This window comes from Tenrec ecaudatus, chromosome 10 (genome assembly GCF_050624435.1).
Source record: "Tenrec ecaudatus isolate mTenEca1 chromosome 10, mTenEca1.hap1, whole genome shotgun sequence".
NCBI classification, from domain to species: Eukaryota; Metazoa; Chordata; class Mammalia; order Afrosoricida; family Tenrecidae; genus Tenrec; species Tenrec ecaudatus.
The window spans coordinates 131066031-131090979 of record NC_134539.1 but is presented as its reverse complement, the minus strand read 5'-3'; the positions used below and the strand labels follow the sequence as shown (position 1 = coordinate 131090979).

The following is a 24949-nucleotide window of genomic DNA, read 5'->3' as shown; positions in this document are numbered from 1 at the left end:
GGGGGGGGTGTTTGGAGCACAGCTTGTCCATGTGCCTGGCAGCAGAGACCCTGACCCTATGGGACAGAGCAGACCCACTGAGCCCCCATGTCCCAGTGGTTAAAGCACTTGTGTGTGCCCCCTGGGGAAAGGCACTGTTGCCTTGGAAACCGTGGGGCGGAGTTCTACTCTGGCCTTTAGGGTGGCCATGAGTGAGTCTGAGTTGGGATCTGTTCAGAAAGCAACAGACTTGTTTGGTTTTCAAAAAGTCGCCAAGTCTTTTCCTCCTAGGAGTGGGCCATGGGGTTAGATCTGGCAACCTCTCGGTCGGCGGCGGGGACTCGGCTCCCACCCTTCCCGGGCTCCTTTCTGCAGGCTTGTCGTCCGCTGCAGGGCCACAGGAAGGCTGGTGGAGGCGCCCTGAGGCTGTGTGCTTGTGTGTGCCCTGGGCCTAGCTGAAGCCTCCCGCCCGGCTGGTTTGGAAGCGGTGTCAGCCTTACTGTCAAGACCCTGCCCTGGTGACTGTGGCGTTATGCTCAGGGTGAACTGGGGGTGAGGGTCACCCTAAGTTCACTCTTCCTCTGGGTGTAACTTCCTGCTGGCTGCACCTAGCTTAGGTCTTGAACCTCGGAGGGCATGAGGGACCCATAGTCCCTCGATTCTCTCATAATGGTGTGGGGTAGGGGGTAGAGGTGGGTGGTGGAGGGAAGCAGAGCCAGCCCCCTTCCTGACTTCTCACCACAAGGGGCTAAGCAGTGCCTAATGTTCCTGGGGCAGAAGAAGGACAGGGGACACCCACTGATCAGTTTGCAAGGCCTGAGGAGTGGGAGGCCTAGTGGATAGTGGGAGTGGGCAGCTGAGCAAGCCTTGCTGGAGACCCTTGCTGGGAGCAAGGACTGATGAGGTTGGGCCCTCAGGACCACGGAGAGAGGAGGGTGAGGCAGACAGACACACAGACACAGGAGGGATAGGGCAGCAATGGAGGGGCGCAGCAGTTCTGAGGGAGGCCCCCCAGAAGACTTCAAAGGGTGCCTGAAGCAGCTTACAAGTGGTCTAGGGGCGCCAAGGGGCCTAGTGGGGAGCAGCTGGGGGCTCCTTGGGCTGGGGGTCAGGGAGATGCTGGGTGAGCGGGGACTTCCACGAGGCCAGGGGACCCAGACAGGCCCAGCCTCACCCCTCCTGCCTCAGCTTCCTCTTCTGCACAAGGGAAGCACCACGCCCTGCCTCCTGCATCCTGGGGCTGGCGTGAGGGTCAAGAATGATGCCGCCCGCCCGCCCGCCCGCCCGTGAAGCAGGGTGTGCTCCCAGCCCTCTTCAGATGTTATTTATTATTCTGAGCTGTGCTTTGGTGGGACTTGGACGGACTGAGAGGGAGAGTCGGGAGTGTTCTTGGGGCCCCCGACCCTGTTTCGAGAGCTCTCAGAGCAAGGGCAGCCAGGAAGAGGCCTGGGGAGGGAGAGGCTGAGGCGCAGCACCCCCCTCTCCAGCTGGAGGAGGGCCCTCTCTCCACCAGTCCAGCCCCTCACCCCGAGCCTGGCATTTCAGAAAGCGACTGCCTCTCCCCGGATCCTCATCTTCCCGTAAGGGGGCTGTGACAGTTTTTCTCAGTCCTGCCTGGAAATATGTCACCGTCTATTTCCCTCTGAGACATCAAAGGAGGCCGCGCGCAGCCCTGCTCAGAACAGCTGGAACACGGGTTTATAAAATTACAGGAGAGTCAAAGCAGCCGGCGTCGCCTGCTGTCTGGCTTCATTATGGGGACCGGCCTCAGAGGGAAGTTTATTCCAATAATTTAGAGGATTAGGGTCTGACACTTTTCATTAGCTATTCTACAGGCGCAGAAGAGGCAGGTCCTGACGCAGGACCCGCAGGCTGGGGAGGAATCGGCCCTGCGTGAAGAAACCCCGGCTCTAGCTGCAAGGGAAGGCTGCAAGGTGGACAAGGTCTTGCCCCTTCAAAGTCAGGTCCCACAGCCCTGAAGGAGGAAGGAAGGAGGAGCCGGGACTCAGCGCTCAGCTTCCCGTCTTGTAGATGGAAGCGTGGCCCGGGGCCTTCCCGGTCACTTGCAGTTCCATTGCCGCACTCGCAGCTGGTTCCTCCATTACTGGTTTGAGGTCTGGCCTTGAAAAGGCCCCTCATTCTTCGGGGGAATGTGGCCACCTCACCTCACCGCGCCATGTGACGGGGCACCCAGTCTGCTCACCTGCCTGTGGTGTGCTCCAGACAACTCCTCTCTGCCAAGTGGTGGCGCAGTCGTGCCAGTTCCCTGAAAGCTTCTGACTCTTGCAGGGCCCTCGACACATACAGCAACCCACTGTCTGCAAAAAGACAAAAGCAGACCAATAAAAACCCCGTGGGGCAGTTCGGACAGATGAATGGAGTCAGCGGGCTTCCTCCCAAGGGCCCCTGCAGGTTGGTTTGCCCACTACCTGTGGTCCTGATGGGATCCTGGAGCTGTGTGACATGGGCAAAGTTGCCTACCCTCTCTGTTCATGCATCTTCAAATCTACAACACAGAGGACAGAAGCAAATGGCCCACAGCGCAGGACGCATACACCAGAAACCAAGCTCCAGGCCATTTGGTGTGTTCAGCTCTTGACCACTCTCTAGGGCAGACCCCGCTGTAGGACTGTCCCGTGGGGTTTCCAAAGCTGCCCGTCTTCGCAGCAGCAGACCCCCACTGTGCTCTCCCGTGGGGCGGTGGTGTGTTCGTGTGTTCAAGCCACCCACCCTTTGATTAGCAGCCCAATGCTTAGCCCAGGGTGCCACCAGGGCTCCTTTGGCACATTTGTAAGAGTCCAATAAATAAGGCCTTATTATGACATGTGTGACCTTGAGCCTGTGCCTCTGTGGAAGGAGGGAGAGAGGGGTCACAGCCGCAGAGGGCTGGTCCCTGGGAGAGGGGTCATACCTGGAAGCCAAGGCAGTCATTCACCAGGGCAGCTGGGTGGTCCCCGCTCGCTCTGGAGACCCTGGTACCATGTAGGTTTTCCTGGAACCAACAAGTGTGTCACCCCAGGAGCAAGGAATGTGATCCCTCCCGGCAGGGCAGCCAGGGAGCGGAGCATATCTGGTATGTATCTCTGGAATGATTTGGGGAAAATGCACACGGAGGTTGGAACCTGAGACGCGAACTGCTTGGGACCAGGAGATATGTAGCGGTCGGTCGGCGCCCACGCCCCCTACCAAGGCCTAGCTGCTGGGGTAGGCGTCTGCTTACAGAGCACAGTGCTCACACCCGCCCTGGAGTGGCCGTGAACTTGTTGTTTTTCCACGTCATTTGCTCTCAAATGTACTATCAGGCCTGGCGATGCTAACCCCGCAGCGGCTGCAGGTCCCTCCTTGTAACAAGCGATTGTGTGTTCTTTAGAGGTGGCTGAAGGGGAGGAGGGGGCCCGGCCACAGGGAGGTGGGGTGGGGAAAGGGAAATAAATCCCAGCTTTACTGGGAGCTTTCGTGTCCTGGAGCCAGCTCCCCCCAAAGCACATGCCATTTCTGGCCCTTGAAGGGGTTAAAAGCCTCCTGGAGCTCAAAATCAAGCAGGTGCCCCACCGTGCCAGATACAGCCGCCTCAACTGCTTCCAGCTCTCCTGCAACAAGTCTGCAACCGGCCACGGACCAGGTTCCAGCAGCCAGCCTGTGACAGGCGTCAGGTTGGCTCCCTCCCGGCCTGGCTGCGCCCAGGAGAACCACCCAGCCGGGGCCCCTGCTGCGGCTGCACACCCCCAGGAGAGGGAGTTTCCGCCCAGATCTTCCTTTTATCTGAAGCCGGCAGGCCCAGCAGGCTGCACGGACTCAGGCAGCTTGAGCTGCAACCCCTACCCCCGCCTGGAGGGAGCCTGCTGGGGCATCGAGGGCAGGTGTCTGCGGTCCCTGGAGAAGCAGGAGACCTGAGTGGGCCCTGGGCTTCGGCATCCGCAGGGAGGTCTCTGGCCATTACCGAACCACACCATGTGGGCCCTGGGTCCCTGCCGGTTCTTGTCCTGCTGGGGGCAGGTGGTGCCGCTGCTGCTGCTGCTGCTGCTGGGGGTGCCCCCGCGAGGCGGGGCCCTGCCACCCATCCGTTACTCCCACGCTGGCATCTGCCCCAATGACATGAATCCTAACCTGTGGGTGGATGCCCAGAGCACCTGCCAGCGCGAGTGTGAGACTGACCAGGTGAGTGGGGGCTGTGGCAGTGCCCACAGGGGAACACGAGGAGTGTGCCTGTCTGGCACCTGCGGCCCAGAAGAAGGGGCGGTGTGGTGGCCACACTCATGGGGGGCTGGGAATCGCGGGTTCCTGGCCTCACCAGCCAGCGTGGCACTGGGCACGCAGCATGGGCTGGCAGAGACATGTCAGCCAGGCACCGGCATCCCCTTTACAAGTGAGAGTGGCCACTAGAAAGATCCAGTCAGCCATGGAGGGGTGGGGCTGGAACCGTCAGCCTGACAGCCAACGAGGCTGAGGCTCCATCCTGCCCTCCCAGCCACCTGGCCCTGTTTGCACCCTAACCTCCCCTGGGATGGCCCCCCCGCAGGTGATCTACTACTGGTCAGGCAAGATGGCCGGCCTGGTGGTGGGCGGGGGCGGTGCACTTTCCCGGTTCCTGCATCCTCCTCGTCGCAGGGCACCACACTGGGCTATGGGGTGGTCGCTCTTGAGGCTAAGGGATGCTGCTGCCTGCTCACGCCAGGGCCTGGGTGGGGCTGGCACCTGCCCAGGCAAAGGATTTCCTGGAGGGATGGTCTGGCCAGCTCCGCAGCTCTTGAATGGCACCAAATCCCCGAGAGCTGCTGGGCATTGCAGAGACCTCCCTCTGCTCCTCCCACCCCAGGGGGCTCCGGGGCACCAGGCGAGAGAAGACCTCTGCCTGGCAGTGCCCAGAGTCCTGTTCTCAGGTTTCTGAGGCCACGCGCTGCCAGTGGGCAGGGGGGTGAGAGAGGAGGAGTCAAGGGCGGCCGAGGGTTCCCGTTGCCTGGAGGTCATGTCATGAGCCCACTGCCTGGGCCCAAAGCCAGCTGCAGGGCACAGCCTGATAAGGCAGGGACTTGGGGGCAGCGAGGAGGCGCTGCCTGATTCTGTGTGAGGCTGCGTACTTGGACACCTACGGTATATCCCTGGTCCTGACATGCACAGTGACAGTCAAGGGCCCCTCTAGGTTTCCTCAGGCCCGAGGACCCCGTCTTTGGGGTCCTGAGACTAACTGAACTTCTTAGTCTCAAAGTTGCTGCCTGCTCAGTCTCTTAACAACAGAAGAACCCCGGGCCTGCTTCCAGCGCCCGACTCCCATACCAGGTCTTACCCCCTCAGGCCCCAGCTCTGAAATCTGCCATCCCTGCCCCAGAGCCTCCCCTGGGGTGACCCAGAAGTCCATGCCAAACAAGGGCTGCAAAACAGAGTCCCCATTCTGAGCTGGAGGGGGAAACAGTAAACAAGTCGAGCGGACCGGCTCCACTCCGTCGGGGCGGGGGCTGTCCCCTTGCTTAGCCGATGTGGAATGTCAGAGAGGCTGAAATGAAAGTCAAGTCCAGAGGACAGGAGGCCAGCCCCCCCCCCCCCCGTGGGAGGGACTCACAGTTACTACCAGGCCTGAGGATTAGGAGCGGGCCAGGCCGCCTGCCCAGCGGGCACCCGCGTTACTGTTGAAAGCAAGCATCTCGTGAGATCCTTGTTTGTACCAGCTCCAGGAGGACGTTGCTAATTTCAGGGAATTAAACTAATGCCTTACGTGGCTCCACAGCAAAGCAGAGGGGATTACGGCCGCTAAGTCCTTGCTGACGGTCCTGCTGACCTTTGCCACACAGGGTTTCTTTCTCCCCTGTGAAATGCTCCCACGCATTGGAAACCCGTGCCTAGGATGGCCCATGGTGCCCAGAGCTGGCATCCTCGGACCCGCACACCTGCTTTGGAAGAATCTGGGTGGTGGCACAAGTGGTTAAGCGCTCGACTCTTAACCAAAAAACTGGCAGTTGGAATCCACTCAGAGGCACCTCTCATCAGCAGCCATCTCCAAAGATCGTCCTGTGGGACGCAGTTCCACTCTATCAGACAGACCTGGGGCCAACTAGTTAGGGGGAGGGGGCTGTTGGGGGAAGGCACTCATCAGTCTTTACTGTGGAGTGTGTCTCCTTGAGGGGAGGGGAGGGCAGGGCACAACGCCTCAAACACCTGCCCCTGCGGGTTCGGACATTGCCCTCTCTGTGGCTGGCATGGTAACTTCAAGTTGGCCAGGGAACGGAAAAGAGACAAGCATGCGGGCCATGCTGCTGACACCTCCAGTTCTGGTGGTGCAGTGACTGTGTGTTGGGCTGTGATCTGGAAGGTCAGCAGTTCAAACCCACTAGCCGCACTGCAGGAGACAGATGGGGCTTCCTACTCCCATAGGGAGGGACTGTCTTAGAAACTCACGGGGCCAGTTCCACCCTGCCCTGTAGGGTCGCCATGAGTCGGCATCCACTGGATGGCAGCGAGTTTGGGCCCTGTTGTGGTAGCTCTGTGACGAAGGAGTTTTGGAATCACATCTATCTGGGGATGGAAGCCTGCCTTCCACTTTCCCACTGCGGCGACTTGGGTGTCCCCTCTCTAAGCCGCTGCACTCTCCTCTGTACAAACGCCGCCGTTCAGTCAACTGCGGCTGATCTCTTCCCACACTGCTGCCCGTGTGACCCGGGACAAGTCCCGTTCACCTGTAAGGGGAGTTCATGGCTGTACCCCCTCTGAGGCGTGTGAAGAAGGTGAAATAGGTGAGCAAATGCTTCCTGACAGTAGGTGCTGCGGGCAGGCCCCCTGCCAGTGTGTTGACCTGCCCGTGGCTCCTGGTAAGCACTGCTGCTTCCTGATCCCCTTACCCGGGGTCTCCTACTCCCCCTTCTTGCTCAAGCCTCTGCCTCGTTCCCTCCAGGAGTGTGAGGCCTATGAGAAGTGCTGCCCCAACGTCTGCGGGACCAGGAGCTGCGTGGCGGCCCGCTACATGGACGTGAAGAGGAAGAAGGGCCCGGTGGGCATGCCCAGGGAGGCCACGTGCGACCGCTTCATGTGCCTGCAGCAGGGCTCCGAGTGCGACGTCTGGGACGGCCAGCCCGTGTGTAAGTGCAGGGATCGCTGCGAGAAGGAGCCCAGCTTCACCTGCGCCTCTGATGGGCTCACCTACTACAATCGCTGCTACATGGACGCCGAAGCCTGCTCTAAGGGCATCACCCTGGCCGTCGTCACCTGTCGCTACCACTTCACCTGGCCCAACACCAGCCCCCCGCCGCCCGAGACCACTGTGCACCCCACCACAGCCTCGCCGGAGACGCCGGCGCTGGACACGGCAGCCCCGGCCCTGCTCAACCACCCCGCACACCAGTCGGTCACCGTGGGCGAGACGGTGAGCTTCCTGTGCGACGTGGTGGGCCGGCCCCGGCCCGAGGTCACTTGGGAGAAGCAGCTGGAGGACCGGGAGAACGTGATCCTGCGGCCCAACCACGTGCGTGGCAACGTGGTGGTCACCAACATTGCCCAGCTGGTCATCTACAATGCCCAGCCCCAGGACGCTGGCATCTACACCTGCACGGCCCGGAATGCTGCCGGGGTCCTGCGCGCGGACTTCCCGCTGTCCGTGGTCAGGGCTGGCCAGGCCGCGGGCACCTCGGAGAGCAGGGCCAATGGCACGGCCGTCCCCGCCGTCGAGTGCCTGAAGCCCCCGGACAGCGAGGACTGTGGTGAGGAGCAGACCCGCTGGTACTTCGACACCCAGGCCGGCAACTGCCTCGCCTTCACTTTCGGCCATTGCGACCATGGCCGCAACCACTTTGAGACCTACGAGGCCTGCGAGCTGGCCTGCATGAGGGGCCCGCGGGCCGTGTGCAGCCTGCCCGCACTGCAGGGGCCCTGCAAGGCCTATGCCCCTCGCTGGGCCTACAATGGCCAGACGGGCCAGTGCCAGTCCTTTGTCTACGGCGGCTGTGAGGGCAATGGCAACAACTTCGAGAGCCGGGAGGCCTGCGAGGAGTCCTGCCCCTTCCCGCGGGGCAACCAGCGCTGCCGGGCCTGCAAGCCCCGGCAGAAGCTTGTCACCAGCTTCTGCCGGAGCGACTTTGTCATCCTGGGCCGAGTGTCTGAGCTGACCGAGGAGCCGGATGCGGGCCGAGCCCTGGTGACCGTGGACGAGGTCCTCAAGGATGAGAAGATGGGCCTCCAGTTCCTGGGCCGGGAGCCCCTGGAGGTGACCATGCTCCACATGGACTGGGCCTGCCCCTGCCCCAACGTGACGGCGGGAGAGACGCCCCTCATCATCATGGGCGAGGTGGATGGCGGCATGGCCGTGCTGCGTCCCGACAGCTTCGTGGGCATGTCCAGCGCCCGACGGGTCAGAAAGCTGCGTGAGATCGTGCACAAGAAGACCTGCGACGTCCTCAAGGAGCTCCTGGACACCCCCTGAGCCCCCACCCTGCCTGCTTTCTTCCCACCTGGCCCGCTCCCATCCCGCCCCGCCCAACACCTGCAGTCGGACAACCACGCAAGGTCAGAGTAGCTAGGAAATCTCAACCCACATTGGACAGAAACGTCACCACAGGGATCCAGGTCAACTTCTTGTCCTGGGGTCTTTTTGAGTTGAGGGGGCAAAAAGAGCTGTGTACCACCACACATACAACCGCCTCCTTGCTGCTGGCATACTCACTGGCCACTGCCCCCAGGTATCCCCCGCCAGGGTTCTAGAGATGGCTGCGCCCAGTCACAGGAAGGGTTGACTGAGAGTCGGGGAGTGAAGGTGGTAGGCAGGGACAGAAAGGAAGTCCCATGAACCCATCTGGACAAATTCTCCCACAGCCCCAGACCCTAATGGTCAGACAGCCCGTTCACGTTAAGGGCTGTGGACAGTGGGAAGCAGGAGACAGGCATCACTAACGAGGCACACAGCTTCCGCGAGCGCAGGCTGCTAGGACAAGGGGTCTGCACTGTCGGCCCACAGTCTCTGAAACTCCCAACCCACTAGCAGGACACAGGCTACTTCTTGCCTGGGATGCTCTGTTGGTCCAGCTCCATTCCCTCTGACTCAATGGCTACTCCCGGAACCCTGCCTACGTGCCAAGTTCCCTGACCACAGAGAGAGTCTACATCCGGCTCAACTCCGAGTGACCCAGCACAAATCCCCCCAGGACCAGCCCATGGCTGTCAGAGGGTCCCCTTGGACAGACAGCATGCTTTCATATGCGGCCGGTTTCCTTAGAAATCAAGCAGATGAAAGTCAGTGGATCTGTTTCGGTCCAGGAAGAGAGAGGGCCAGGGTGCAGGGCAGTGCAGGAGTGAGTTAAGACAGCAGGAAGGGAGGAGAGGGGGGGCAGGTTAGAGAAGCCGCTTTACTCCAGACTGCCATCTGGTGGTACTCAGAGGGATCTAGCGAGAGGCGCTAGGGCTGGCCTGGGAGGATGGGTTCCCTTCCCGGATGTAGCAGCTCCTGGGGATATTTTTTGTGTGTGTGTGTGTGTGTGTGTGTGTGTGTGTGTGTGTGTGTGTGTGTGTGTGGTGTGTGTGGTGTGTGTGGTGTGTGTGGTGTGTGTGGTGTGTGTGGTGTGTGTGGTGTGTGTGGTGTGTGTGTGTGTGTGTGTGTGTGTGTGTGTGTGTGTGTGGTGTGTGTGGTGTGTGTGTGTGTTTCCAGACTCCCTGTGTGGACCCCATCACTAGGGGGGAAGATTTGGGGAATTGACTGTCAGCTCCGCATGCTGTCCCCTCCTCAGCCCTTCATCTGTCCAAGCCCCTCCACAGCTGCAGCAGGTCCTGGCAAGGCATCCCATTAAAAGGCTACATTGTATCCAGAGTCCTGGTGTGGTTCATTTGCGTTATGGGCTGCACGGAATTGCCTTTGGTAATCTTGAGGAAGGGAAGCCTGGCCTTGGGACGACCTTGGCGGATGGATCCCTGCCTTAGGAATGCCTGACAGCTCAGAGACTCTAGATGTGGGGTCTCTAGGGCACTGGATTAAGCCCAAGAGAGCAAAAGGGTGTCCAGTGACTGGTCGCAGCACAGGCGCAGGAGTGGGATGCAGTGGAGTGGAGAGTCGGTATTCCGATTTGTCACCCTGGTGCTCCCCCACTCCATGACAATTAGGCACAGAAACCAACCCCAGCCACAGAGGGAGCTGGGTCTGGGGGTGACAAGGTGGAGGAGACGGTGGTGGGAGGGGAGGGTGGTTCGGCTGAGAAGGGGTGTGCACCCGTCTCCCTTCCTTGGGGGCTGCTGGGTGAGGCCCAGCCCTGAGGAGACCCTGGATCAAAGCCCTGTGCGTGCCCGCTACCCTCTCAGGAAATGGTGCCCTGCTGCTGGGAAGGCCCAGGCTGCAAACCGGCGTCACACAAGACATATCTGCCCCCAACAGTTTCCTGGGTCTTCTCAGGCCACAGCCCAGAGGTGGAATCAGGTCCAACCCAGCCCATCTCCCTTTGAGAGGGGATCCCTAGTACAGGGCCTGAGGGAGGCCTGGAGCAGGGAGACAGAGGACTGGGGATCTTCAAGGGGCCGTGGGGAAACACTGGCCACAGAACTTGGCCACCATGGTGGTGTGAACATCAGCCTCGAACCCTGGGTCCTCACATCCTCGCCTGTCACCGAATCCCCCTGTGATTTGCACAGATACAGGACTGAGCCCTGGGGCCAGGCTGGACAGCAGGGCCAAGGCCCTGTTCTGTTTCTCTGTTAGGGTTGTGAGCTCACAACTCACTGACCACACACAGTTCTTCCCCACCCTGACCCACACACACTGGGGTCCCTGTTACACTCCAGCCTGCCTGGTGGAGTGAGAAAACCCAGCCTGTGGGGTCAGACCTAGGCCTGACCCTGGGCTCGGGGCCTCCTGTCTCCCTGTCTGTAAAGCAGGCCTAGTGAGACCACTTTACAGGCATTGGAGGAGTGAGACCCCATGAACCTTGTCCACCTGTAAAGTCAGGAAACAAGACTGGTCCGGGCAGGCTGCCCTATGCCTGCTCCTCACCTTCACAGTCCCCTGGTGTCAGGCAGGCCCAGGACCTCCAGCCCTATCCTCCTCCCTCTGCGCCTGGGTGTCCCAGCATCAGAGTCCACCCAGGGCTCGTCTTTATTTCAGATGGTTTCTTGTGTGGTTCTCAGATACATCCAACCCAGCAGCCTCGCAGGCTGATGGCAGGCCCAGAAAACATGGACACACTGGTTTAGAATCTGTTAGAAGGTTGAGCCCACTGTGTGGTCTTTACCTATTATTCATCCTTAAAACCAAGTCCGAGTCCTCTCTGTTCCCCGGGCCGTGCACGCGCCTGGCATCTACACTGTGTTCCGTAAAGGTGGAGCTGCTGTCCTGTGTCTGGTGGCCAGGCAGCCCCGGGAGACCACTGCATCTTGTGTAGGAAGCTGGGCCTTGAAGTACCGTGAGACTGGGCCTCTGACAGGTCCAAGGCCTCCTTGGCCCCAGAGGACAGCTCACCCCGGACACCGGCTTCCTCTTCTTGTATCTAACTGGGCTCCACAACCCCCCCATTCTTCTTCCCATCCCAAACCCTCTCTGTTCGACTCTCAGCTTCCTGGTCTAGTGGGCTGTCTCTGGCCCAGAGGCCTCCAGGGCACCTGAGCTTGGCTTTTCCACTCTCAGCCACCCCCAGCACCTCCAGCCACCCAGGACACTCTGCCCATTGTCTGCCAGCTGCTGCTGAGTCTGATGTCACCCCTCCCCGACAGTGGGGCCTGAGTGCCGGGACAGGGGGTGGAACGGAATAAATACATCGCCCCGTGGTGACTTCCTGAAGCCGGGAGAAGTGCCCCTCCCAGCTGTCCCGCGTCTCTGCCAACATCCACAAGGAGCGTGTGCCACTGTGTGCCAGGCACCGGCCAGCGTCTCCTGCTGTCTTCCTCACAGGGCCGTTAGCACGGTCTAGATGAGGAAACTGAGCCGAGAGGGGCTGAGAAACCTGCCCAAGGCCACTCAGCCGGCCAGTGGCAGAGCCAGAGTTGGGACCTAGACAAAGAGACTTGGGCCCCTTGGTGGCGCAATGGTGCAGCACTTGACTGTAACCGAAACACCAGTGGTGAGCAGAGACTTGCTGGGAAAGGTTGGCAACCCTCCCTGTGAAGGGTACAACAGACCTGGCTCATGGCCACCCTGTAGGACAGTAGAAGTGCCCAGAAGCCTTCCCAGGCTGCAAATCCCTATGCAAGCTGATTGCCGCCTCTCGCTTCCAGGAAGCACTGCGTGGGTTTGAACCACTGACCTTTTGAGTTGTAGCTGAGGCCTAGGAAACCGTGGGGGACAATTCCACTCTGGCCTATAGGGTTGCTTCGGGTCAGAGTTGTTGGCACACAACACAGCCTGACCTCAGAGTGCTCCAGGCGCATGTCACCCGCCCTCACTCCCCTCCCCGGAATGAAACAGGCTCGCACTCCGGGCCAGGACATGTGAGGAGCAGCCATCTCATCAGGGCCCCACATGTCCCCAAAGAGTCTCCTTCTGGTTGGCCGTCCACACCTCCCACCCCAAGGCTGGCTTACCGCCTCACATGTGACATGGTGTCGTCACACACAGAAGCAGGCATGGCCTAGATTCCTGGGTGAGACATCAGCCCAGGCTTGCTCATCCCAAAGGACTTGGCTCCTTGGGGAAGACTTGGCTGTTCCTAACTGCTGAGGCCACTTCTCCAAGTCCCCGTCTCCTTCTCCCCTTGCAAGGCAGAGCAGTGGTGGGAGGCTCTGCTCCTGGGGGTCCTGTGGGTGGCCGAGGGGTGGAGCTGGGAGCAGCGGCTGGGCTGTGCTGCTGGCTAACAGACAACAAGGTTGTCCTTGCTGAGAACTTCTTAATCCTCCCTCTACTGCTCATACCTCCTCCACCCACCTCCCTCCTCCTTGGGGAATGTGTGAGTCATGCTGGCAGGGCGGCAGGGATCCTGGGTCCTATTCTTGGCCATGGCCTCATTCTGGTATGTGCCCGGGGTCAAGTGACAGTCCCCTCTGCAGCACTGTGTCAGGAGGAAGAAATGCCCCTCCTGCTAACCTCCCGCTGGCAGCAGGGACATTGGTGAGGATGGGCAGGTGAGCAAGGGGACCTCCTCTCTCCTTTGGCTGCTCTGGCTCCTGAGCCCCGCAGTACTTCTGCCTCCGGGGCAGGCTGGAGTCTGTGTATCCCAGGCCCAGAAAGCTGGCACGCAGGCCCCCAGCTGCCCACTCAGACAAGTGGGAAATAGGACTAAGCTCCGACTCACACACACAACCTTCCCCTCCACCCCACTCCCCACCCCTGAGACAAAACCAAGGCCAGGCTCTCCCAGAAGAGGGGCTTTCTCAGGGTGGCTGTCAGGATAGTGGGGGCTCTGGAGCTTCCTGGCCTCTTCCACCTCTCAAGGCGACGGCCTGGTGGCTCACGGGGGCGTTGGGATGGGAGACATGGCCACTTCTTGCTCTGACCTAAAGGAGGCAGAGGCTAAGGGAATGTGTGTTTCCTGTCTGTGGGCAACAGGAAGGCGGCAGGGGGCTGGGTGTTATTGAGGACCCTCAGCAGGAGTGAAGAGCAGGGTGGGCGTTGAACACTGACAGCTCTGAGTGGGTGTTGACATGCAACCGGATCGTGTCCATTGACTCCTCACATCGCCCTACAGCTCTGGATTATTGGGCTAGCTCACCTCACGCGTGGCAGATCCCACCAGACCTGCCGCCTTCCTGTCACCAGCGTGTCCTGTCTGATCATCAGGAGTCACTGTCCTGGGGCTTCCCAGGTCGGCGTGGGTGGGTGGGGTCATTGTTGCATGCTCCTGGCCATGGCCGCTCCCCTAACAGCTGGCTTTGGACAGCAAGGTGAGAGGCAGGATTCGGCAGCTGAAGAGAAGAGGACGCCTTCTTTCCTGGTTTCAGTTCCCCAGCCTAGAGCGAGGGGCTGAGCTCCAGCTAGTCCCTCATTTCAAGCACCACTCCCGTGTCAACAGGACCCTGGGGCACGGGAGGCGGTCCTTGACTCAGCCGCAGCGCATCCTCATGCCCACCAGGAGCGCCCACTTCCTCTGTGACCTCAGAGGAAGAGCTGGTGATGGATGAGCACACGGCAGCTGGCACGGGACATGGCAGGGAGATGTGCCTTCTGGGCTCCCATTTAGAAGGTGGGTACCCTTCACCAATCAGCTGCCCAGGGGCAGGGCTAATGCCCGCCATCAACTTTGAGTACCACTTACACTCACTGACACAGAGTCAGTGCTGACTCACAGTGCCCCTTTATATGTTTCTGAAACCGTAACTGTTTACGGGAGTAGAACACACATACCCCCGCCCGCCCCCCGGTCTTTCTTCCTCAGAGTCGCTGGGGGCTTTGAACTGCTGGCCATGTGGATCGCAGCCAAAATGGGGTACAACTTAACAGGAGCTCAACCCCCCACGTGAATATGTATAACCCTAGAGGAGCTATAGGGAGCCCTGGTGACATAGTGGGGTCTGCCTTGGGTTGCTAACCACAGGTCAACAGTTCAAAACCACCAGCCGTTCCACAGTGGAAAGAAGAGGCTTTCTACTCCCCTGAAGAGTCACAGTCTCAGAAACCCACAGACACAGTTCTACCTTGTCCTACAGGGTTGCTGGGCGTCAGCATTGACTTGATGGCTGCGAGCTAGCTATGATTTACCTCCTTCAGTATTTGCTCCAGTTCAGAGGAGATGAAACTGAAGCTCAGGTGAAGTTGCCCCAGGTCCCTGACCACCAGGGAACCAAATCCAGTCCTGCTTAGAGGGCCGAGCCTTGGGCTTCTGTCCTCCACATCTGTACCATGTGCTCCCACCCGCCTTCCTCCCTGCTCACTGGTGACCCACCAGGCCCGCTCCCTTCCTGAGGCCGTCATGGAAAGCCAGGTCTGGGGACATCTGCCTGCCCCAATAGGCTGCACAGATGGCTTCAGGCGAAGCCATAGGAAGGGAGAAAGAGTCTTCAAGTCCCCTCTCACCAGGAGTAGCCGATAGCAGACACAAGCCTGACAGCGACGCTAGCACGTAGGCCTTTTCAGCCCCTTTTACGTTTTGGGAAACTGAAGCTAACAGGGCAAAGCTACTACAGGCTAATTGGGCTTCAATTCCAAGTCTGACCCCAAAGCGCAGAGTCGGATGCTGCAGGAGTCAGGCTTACTAGACTCCTGGGATTTGAAAGTGGACTGGAGCCTCCTGCTCAGAGCCTCTCCCTCAGGGAGGGAAGTTCTCCGTGTCTGCTGGAGAGGGCAGTGGGAGGCACGGCTCCGACAGGCCCCGGAGCTGTTTGGAGCACTCCCAGGTCACGTGAAGGCGCTTGGCCCACTGGTGGCGGTATTCTCGGTGGATGACAACAAAAGAGACTTAGGGCAGCCTGCGTCAGCCAGGCCTGGGGAAGGGATCCAGGAGACAAGTTATTTGCGTCTGTTCACTTCTGGCTTAGATTTGCACCCATCTCTCCCTCCAGGGCCTGGTCCTTTGCTTCATATCAAACTGCAAGGTCTGGCAAGCACCCAAGAGGCCTGACTGGAACACACACAGCTGAGCTCCACACCGCCTGGCGGCCTGGGCCCGGGAGGTGCAGTGATGGGGGACAGCTGGGAGCCAGCAGCTCTCTGAGTCTGTGCACTCAACAGCCCATCCGGAGGACAGCAGCCTGTGCCCCAGCACTCCCTGTGGGGAAGCTCCGTGATTACGATTCAAACCAAAAATTAGAAAAGCTCTTTTTTCGGTTTTCTTTCTTTCTCTCTTTTCCCAATAAAGCCAGGAAAACAAATAAGATGACCTCTAGAGGGAGCTTCTAGCCTGAGGAGGGTTCTAGCATGAGCCCTAAAGGGAAAAACATTATGTTGGAAGAGGAACCCAGTCATCCCAGTGCTTCTCCTATCCGCCCCTCCTCCCCACCCACGCGCCCCTCCAAACACTTTTCCCTTGGACTTCTTGCCGGTCCTCTCACCCCCTCCCCCTCCCCCAGGGTGGGATGAGTCTATTTTTCTAGGACAAAGTTGGAAAGAGTGAAAAACCCCAATTGTCTCAATTCAAAGGCAGCCTCTCTCCCTGGGATGAAGGGCTGGCAAGGAGGGTTTACTTCCTTTTCTGAGTTCCTCTGCCCCTTTTATCTACCCCCCACCCCCACCCCCACCCAAAGCTTTTCTCTTCAGATGAAGGGAAGACGTTCTTCCTCCAGTGGGCTGGGAATCCCAGGGTCCTGTGCCCTCCCAGCTCTTCCCACACCTCACTGCTCTTCATGACTGGATCCGATCATTCCTTGGATGGAGATGGCCTGTCCTTCCATCTGCTTCATTCTCTGAAATAGCGTGGTGCTTCTACCTGTGTGTTCCCTTTAAGCTTCTCCAGACGCTCCCTAGGGCTCTGCCCCTAGCTCACCTGGCCGACGCACCTGGCTGATGGCTTTTCTTCAGGCCACACCTGGTTGGAGAAAGAATTTAGGAACCTGCTTGGATGATCAGTCAGGAGCACTGCTTGTGTGGGCTTTACCCCTGGACTATCACATGGGCGCTGCTGTTAGCTACCACTGAGTCGGTGCCCTGGGAACAGAACGGGCATTACCCAGCCCTGAGCCAAGGGGGCCCTTACCTGTATGTTGGCTCCCTTGTTGCAACTGCTGTAATCCCCTTTGCCACCCAAGGGCTTTACCTCTGGCGCTACAGCAGACAAGTGTTTGCTGTACCATAGTTTTCCCAGCTCATTTTGTCAGCCCTTTCTTCCTCGTCTTAGTCTGCTGGAAGCTAATCTCTGCTGACTCCTCTCCATCATGGGTGGCTCTGCTTTGGAAACACCAGTCATTCAGTGATCCACTGCAGTAGGACAAAGGAACAGGCAGGGGTTATCATGAAAAGCCAGGGCCAATGACTTTGGGAATGCCAGATGTCTGTCAGTGGTTGCTTTTCAAATCAAGTGGATCCACAAAACTGCACGTTCTCCCTAACGCTGATCTCTTAGTCCACTGTATTCTTGGAGCAGATTCCTCTTTCCTAGCAGTGCCTGGAGTGAGAACGCGTCCTGGTGCTTTGGGAGCTAGCCACTCCCCAGCTAACCAAAGCCGGCGTTCTGTGGGAGAAGGATGCAGACTCCTTACAGAGTTACAGCTTAGGAAACCCGAGGGGCAGGTCTACTCTGGCTGATAGGGTCACTGTGTTGAATGGACATGTGGCAATAGGCTCTTTTTGATTTTTGAGCCAGTGGGAGGCCATGCTTGGTGTAAAAAGCATGAAAGTACATTTTAGGTCCTTACAGCATGGTGGTTTACTTGTTGGGCTGTGATGCACAAGGTCAGCAGTTCAAACCACCAGCCAGCTCCTTGGGAGAAAGATGAGGCTTTCTACTCCCGTAAAGAGTTACAGTCTGGGAAACTCCCAGGGGAAGTTCTGCCTTGTCCTATAGGGTCACCAAGAGGCGGCATTGACTTGATGGCTGTGGCCAAGGGCTGTTGTCCACCTACCGTTGAGGTCACACGGTGCAACAGCGGTGAAGGACCATGAACTTTGGGAGTGGAAGTGCTACCCTTCCAGATGCTGAGCCTATCAAGGGCTCTGCACGCTCACCGCAAGCCACTCACTGCCTTTCTACCCAGAGGGAGGTTTAGGTCCGAGGGGTCAGAGGTCAGGAGGGTTTTCAAGGCTGTGGCCTTCTTTGATTTTTGAGGGGTTTTCTTCATTTACATGTATGTCTGTTGTTCTCCTTTCTGTGAGATATAACGCCTACAAAGATGAGCACAGCTCAGCTCAGCTCATCGAATGGAAGCAGGAACAGGACTCCAGGAAACAGTATTCCTGTTTTTGCTTTTGTTTTCTTTTTTATAAATCATTTTATTGGGGACTCATACAACTTTTATCACAATCCATCCATCCATGGTGTCAAGCACATTTGTACATAGGTTGCCAGCATCATTTTCAAAGCAATTTCTTTCAACTTGAGCCCTTAGTCTCAGCTCCTCATTTTTTCCCTTCTGAGTTAGTTAGTTTATTGCGCCAACCTGGCAGATAAACACATGTGGGGTTAATTGAAGGGCAGAGAGATAAATGGCTCAGTGAGCCTCACCTTTTTAGTTCTCTGATCTCTTGCTTTCTGATGGTCAGACCAGGGTGCAGCTGCCTTAGCCAGTTCCCTGCTTCAGCTGGCAAGGCTCACTTCCTACAAGACATCCCTGAAGAGAAGCCACATGGACCTACCCCGATGGAGCCCTGGGTGCTGGAGCAGCCGTGTGGAGACCCTTGCCAGCACTGGGATGTTTACACATTCACTGACTCGGCTTTCCTCTTGCAGTCGGCATCATTGAGCCTGTTTTGTGAGATGGAGGACCTTGTGAATTGGTATTGGATATATGGGTTAATGGGTTAATGTTGGACTTGTGGGCTTGGGCAGCACTGGGTTGAGATGTTTTCTTGATGTGCACGTAAGCTTTATATAAAACTCTCTCTTATACATGAGTTTATGTGGATTTGTTTCTCTAAAGTACCCAGACTAACACATCTTTCTTCCCCTTCCCTCCCTCATGAACCCTTGATAATGATAAATTATTTTTTCATGTCTTGCACTGTCCGATGTCTCCTTTTACCTCCTTGTCTGTTCTCCATCCCCCTGGGATAGGTCATTGTGATCGGTTCCCCCTTTCTCCTCCCACCTTCTCCTTCCCCTTCTGGTATGCTCAATATTGATCCCAAGGAGTTTATCTGTCTTGTATTCCCTGTGGGGGGTGGGGGGAAGCATTAAAGAACCAGAGGAAAGCTGTATGTTTCATCGTTGCTACACTACACCCTGATTGGCCCATCTTTTCCCCACAACCCTTCTGTAAGGGGATGTCCAATTGCCTACAGATGGGCTTTGGGTCTCCACTCCGCACTCCCCTTCATTCACATTATAATTTTTGCTCTGGGTCTTTGATGCCTGATACCTGATCCCATCGACACCTCAGGATCACACAGGCTGGTGTGCTTCTTCCATGTGGGCTTTGTTGCTTGTTTATCTTACAGCCTTTAAGATTCCAGATGCTATATCTATTGATAGTTGGGCACCATCAGCTTTCTTCACCGCATTTGCTTATGCACCTGTTTTGTCTTCAGTGATTGTATCGGGAAGGTGAGCATCATGAAATGCCAGTTTACTAGAACAAAGTGTTCTTGCATTGAGGGAGTACTTTGAGTAGCGGCCCAAGGTCCATCTGCTGCCTTAATACTAAACCTATAAATATATGTACATAGATCTGTTTCCCCATCATCACATATATACATATTTACATATATATATGCCTGTATTTAGATCTATTTTTTCTTTTCCCACCCTCCATCCTCCATAATTTCCTGTCCCTCCGTCCTCCCCTTCCCCTGACCCTGCCCTCAGTATTGTCCCCAAATTCTTATCCTTTGGTGTGAAAACCACTTTTCTTTTCCTTTATAATAATGATGTCAGAAGACATTTCTCTCTCTGAGACTGACTGACTCTGCTAAGCATACAGTTCTCTAATTTTGTCCTCCTCTGAAGGTGTTTGACACTCATTATCATTTTTAATGGATGCATAATATTCCATTGGATGACTGTACCAGTTTATCCATCCCTCTATCGTCAGTTTTTAATTACTTCCATATTTTGCTGTTATACAAATTGCTGAAATAAACAGGTGTGCATGTGTCTACTCGTGTTCTGTTGTCAAGTAGAGAAAATGCAGGATTTGTGTTTAAGGAAGTCCCATACTGATTTCCACAGTGATCGTACGATTTTACAATCCACCAACAATATGTGGGTGTTCCAACCTTTCCACATCCTCTCCAGAATTTATTATTCGGTTTTTAAAATATTTTGTTAACAGTGGTGTGAGGTAGTATCTCTCATTGCTAACAAAATGGATATTTCTTCATGGTTGTTGATCACTTTTGATAAAATGTCTATTTATGTTTGTACCCATTTTTATTGGGTTATTTGTATTTTTCTTATTTTTTAATTGCTTTATTAGGGGTTCATCCAACTCTTATCGCAATCCATACATACATCATTGTGTATCCATTGCCCTCATCATTCTCAAAGCATCCACTCCCCATCCAAGCCCCCTGGCATTAGCTCCTCATTTCCCCCCTCCCTCCTTGTATTTTTCATATTAAGGTGTTTTAGTTTCTCTAGATTTTTTAAATTAGCTCTTTATCTAATAAATCATTGCTAAATGTTTTTTCCCAATCTGTGGCTTCTCTTTGGTCTCTTTGATGAAGTCTTCTGTTGTGCATAAATGTCACATTTTTAGGTTCCAGTTCTCTCTTGTCTTCCATCGTGTGGATATTTTTCATTATGCCCAGTACTGTATTTGTGCCTTGTATTAGGGCCTTTAAGTCTATCCCTATTTTTTCACTGACGATCTTTATGGTTCCGGGGTTTATATTTAGGCCTTTAATCCATCTTGAATTTGTTTTTGTATATAGGTATGTGGTATGGGTCTTGTTTCTTTCTGTTGAGGCTGTCTGTCTTTATGGGAGCAAACAGCCTCATCTTTCTCCTGTGGAGCAGCTGGTAGGATTGAACTGCCTACCTTGTGGTCAGTAGTCCAACACTTACTTACGGCCCAGGGAGATTTCTCTCTCTCTCTCCCCGCCCCTCTTATTCTAATCTTTTATAAGACTCTTATGTGATGCTTCCCTGGGTGAAGGAAGCCCTTTTCACAGGTATCGCCCTGCAAAAATCGGACTGTCCTCAAAGGTTTGAGCACGGCCGCCCAGGTCTTACAGCTATCGAAGCTTGTACTGAAATGGTACTGACCCTTACTGTGCTTCCTGGAAACAGAAAGGAGTTACCAGAACCTGGGGTAACAAGTAACTTAGAAGAGGCGGTGAGCTCTGTGGGGAGACGCGCGCCTGGGTGGGCAGGGGAGGGCATGCTCATTACAAAACAAAGCCCCCAGCTTCATCCTCACCAGAATGAAGGGCTGGAGTGAGGAAACACCATCTGAGGAGGCTGTCTACACTGAGCTCAAAACAGAAACGTGGTGAATTGTATGCTATGTAGATTACATGCTAATAAAGGTGTTTAAATAAAAGAGAAACCAGTAGTGGCTAGGAACTGCTGAACATGTGTCATGGGGTTATCCAACCCCAGACCAAGATGGTTGATATTCATCATTAATTCCATTGCAGCCTGGGTGCCATAGGGGGTTTACATATTGGGCTGCTAACTACAAGGTCAGCAGTTTGAACCCACCAGCTGCTCCATGGGAGAAAGACGAGGCTTTCTGTTCCTGTAAAGATTTACAGCCTCGAAAACCCACAGGATCGGTTCTGTTGTGCCCTATAGGGTCACTGTGTGTCTGAATGGACTTGACCGCGGTGAGTTTGAGTTTAATATAATTCCGTTTCGTAAGCCACACCCTCAACTGAACTACCTTCCTCTGCCGGTGCCCAGAAGGCATGCTGGTGCCGTTGATGTGCACGTCCCACTTTCTCCCAGGCCCAAAGCAGCAGGCCGTGGCTCCCACTAAGAGTGCTTTGAGGGCTGTCTCAAGCCAGCTGTGGGCTCCGGAAGCAGCCCGGGCTCCACGTTTTCCGTTGTTCTCTCGACAGTACCAAGGAAGGAGAACGGAGACCTCAAGAGCTGTGGGAGGACATGTAGGGCATCAGCCTTCAGACAGCTGCCACCCGATGACTGGACGGGAGGTTTCTGTCTGGCTTTACCGTTCAGTGCAAAGCCCAGCAACCACCACGCAGCATGCAGTGCGCTCTGTCGCTGTGGTTTCTCCATCACTGCTTGTGAAACCCTTGAGGAGCGTATGCGGAAGGGAGGTGACCTGCAATGGACGCCCAGGGCGGTCCCAAAATATTTCACACCTGCTCTCTGTTCTGCAGACAGCCGTCTTCTATCAGTGGAGTAGTGTGCTCAGAATGCCGGGCCGAGTGGGCTTTGCCTTCCAAGTCCTCAGTGTTTCCCCTCCAGCGGCACAGGCCTCCTCCTCTTCCCTTCCTGCGAAATGCAGCGGTGCCATTATCCTGACCACGGGCCTACCACCAGAGCCACATGGTCACGCCTCCTGTCGGTCAGCCAAGGAGCTCTGGTGGCCTCCTGGGCTGCGAGTGGGCCCGCAGTTTGAGACCAGCCACTCCGAGAGAGAAAGACTAGGATTTTTATGCCTATACATATTTATAACTTCAGAAACCCGAAGGAGCAATTCTACTCTGTCCTATAGGGTCACTATGAGCTGAAATGGACTCAGTGGCAGTGTTTGGTTTGGGGTTGTTTTTTTTTTTGGGGGGGGGGCACGTGGTATTGCTCAGACAGTTGTTTAAGTTGAAGCCATCACTTCCCTTTGTTTTACAACAGTCTCGGCGCTCTTAGCAAACCTCTCTGCATTAATGGCTGTTTCAATCAGGCGTCCTCAAATTAAGGCCGGCGGGCCACCATTTATGCGGCCTGGTGGGTGTTTTTGCCCCGTTTGTTTTTTAACTTCAAAATAAGCTATGTGCAGTGTGCATAGGAACTTGTTCATAGTTGGTTTTTTTTTTTTAAACTATAGTCTGGCCCTCCAATGGGTCCGAGGGACAGTGAACTGGTCCCCTGTTTAAAAAGTTGGAGGACCCGTGGTTTAAATCAATGTGCTGATTGTATGAAAAAGAATGTCGAAACACCAATTCCCTTCAGTGCCTCAGAGCTAAACAGACTAACCTAGTGGTGTGTTTCACTGAAATGTGGACAGGAAAATGTTTGGGATATTGTTACAGAATTTTGATTCAATTCCCCTTTGATACAAATGAATGAATAACAACATGTTGATACAATTTACTTTTGTATCATTTTGTTTTCAGATTTCAAAGAGCAGTATGCATGGATAAGATTCGGAGCTCCTGAGTTCCCAGGACTGTAAGCCCCTGTGAACACGAACACGCGTTCGATTCTTCACTGGCAACCTTCCCAAGTGATTCCTCCTCAGGGCTCTCCAAGGACACACTCTGATAACGCTCGACCCATTTTGCAGTTGAGGAAAATGAGCCACCTAAGAGTTAAATGATTTAAAATTACTATGTTAACCAGGGAAACAGACCCATCATTTCAAGCAGCCTCCAGACATAAATCTGCTTAAATGTTTTCTAAGTTTTGTCCAATTATGAGATGATCTCAAAGTACTAATAGAGTGTGGTATATGTATTAAGGTAAGTTTCTAAAATGTGAACTCTTAAAATTGAAACTTGGAGAAATGGCTGCCAGAGGCTTACTAATTGTAATTCAAATTCTAATAAGTCTTTTTTTGTATAACGAGGCCTCCCAGAACCATCTCATAATTTTAGCAGTATTTGGCCCAATTGAGTTGGATCCTCACCCCCAAATGGAAAGGGTAGACATTTGGTATTAATAGAATTTAATCCCCATAAAGACTACAGATCTTCCGCTGAGCGGTTTTTAAGTCGGGCCTTGTTTCCCCTGCACTGAAACAAGCTCGGTAGGAACACTGAGGGACTCTGAAAGTCCCTAATGGTGGGTGCGCCTGCAACTGTGGCTTATTTCAAGCCAAAATATATTTTGACTTTGAGGAAGGCTTTCAGAACCAGTTTGAAATATGAGCTCCTGTGGTTTCCTTAATGGTCTAAAATAAACGCAGAAAGAGCCTGGATTGTGTAAGTGTGGAGCTCCTGCAACAGCAAGGTTTGCTTTAAGGTAGCTTTCAGAATCATGTAAACACAGATCATAGGCACCACAAGCACGCTGGTGGGGATCGGTAGCTCACCTGGCCTTTCTCAATAAACACAGATCAGGAATGTGTGTGAAATCAGCCACAGGAGGTCCGTGTTTACAATTTTGCTTTGAAGCAGTGGGCCCCCCAATCTAGTCCTTAGGCCAAGGGAGCCATTCAATGGCTCCAGGGAGAGAAGCAGATGGCGTGATTGAATCACAACAGCCCCGGATTTAGAGCATGGATGCCATTTCCTGATCTCTGAGGATACTTTGAGAGCCTGTGATTATAGGTCACAGCAAGGAGCCACCAAGCACCTTTCTGGCTCGGCTAATGGCCTTCCACCAGACCCTTCCCGTGCAGCCTTGCGGTCACTGAGAACTCTTGGAGCGATCTCATGAGTGCTGAGTGCGGGGACGTCTATCAGAAAGGGTACACCCCCCCCCCCCCCAGACCATCTGAGGCCACACCCCTCAGCGGTTGAGCACAGGAAACATGCAGCCTGGATGAGTTCATTAGGCTCTCGGCCTCAGTCCTCCATCCTGAACCGGGCAGAGCTGGGGTGGGCAGGCACTTGGTGCTGTCCAGTTGATTCGGACTCAGAGGGAGCCCAAGGCCATCAACTCTCGGAGGCCGACATCCACACTGGTCTCTTGCAGAGCAACTGGTGGATCTGAACTGACCACCTTTCGGTGAGCAGCCTAGCACTTTACGCTTTGCTATTTGACCATAACTGAAGACATCAAAGAATGACTTCAACGACACAAGAATTGTATTTGTCTTCCAATCATACTAGCAATCGAATCCGAGGTCCTTAAAACAAAATAAAAATCTTCCTGATACACCCTCACAGCAGAACAACTCTGGTCTCAAGCGACCTTCTGGGGCAAACATTAAACATCACCTGACTGATCTATTAAGCAATTTCATGAGTCTCATTCAGCAATCCTTTTACCGTTCTGCTTTCTAAGAATGCTGTTTTCCACTCACTGACCAAGCCCTAGCATGATCCTGCTCTGACACGCACACCTTCCAGGCCAGCCTTTGATGTGCCCGCTTCTTAGTTCTGTGTTAAGAAGAAAGGTGCGAAGGAAGGTCTCCCACCAGCATTTCACGCCATTAGCTTGAGAACATCTACAGCAGCACATTTCCCATGCCTGGCACCCACAGTGTCGGGAATATCCCTGTTTGGCAGACTTAATTTAAAGACAACCTATTGATTTATTTTCAAAAGACCCAAGCCCTCTTGTGTCTCAGTTTATATGCGCATGAACACCTTTTGGTTCACCTTCACAAATCTGCTCCGGGCCAGTGACCTCTGGGAAGAAGGGGCCAAGGCTCCCTCATCTTCAAGGAAGCAGAGTTCCACCGCTCTCTCCCTCTGTGCAGGGGGTGG

General features: G+C 55.2%; 1 protein-coding gene across 1 annotated transcript; it reads left to right on the top strand.

Moving 5' to 3' along the window:
* The first annotated feature begins 3930 nt into the window (after positions 1 to 3930).
* WFIKKN2 (WAP, follistatin/kazal, immunoglobulin, kunitz and netrin domain containing 2) lies at positions 3931 to 8383 on the top strand. Its single transcript, XM_075559637.1, has 2 exons — positions 3931 to 4137; positions 6863 to 8383. The coding sequence occupies exons 1-2, from the start codon at positions 3931 to 3933 to the stop codon at positions 8381 to 8383; spliced, it is 1728 nt and encodes a 575-aa protein (XP_075415752.1).
* Positions 8384 to 24949: the final 16566 nt, after the last annotated feature.

What these genes read in the sequence shown, in the direction of transcription:
- WFIKKN2 (XM_075559637.1), top strand. Translation starts at nt 3,931, where the DNA reads ATGTGGGCCCTGGGTCCCTGCCGGTTCTTGTCCTGCTGGGGGCAGGTG. An exon ending in GCGAGTGTGAGACTGACCAG is followed by an intron (nt 4,138 to 6,862) that starts GTGAGTGGGGGC and finishes CGTTCCCTCCAG; the next exon opens with GAGTGTGAGGCCTATGAGAA.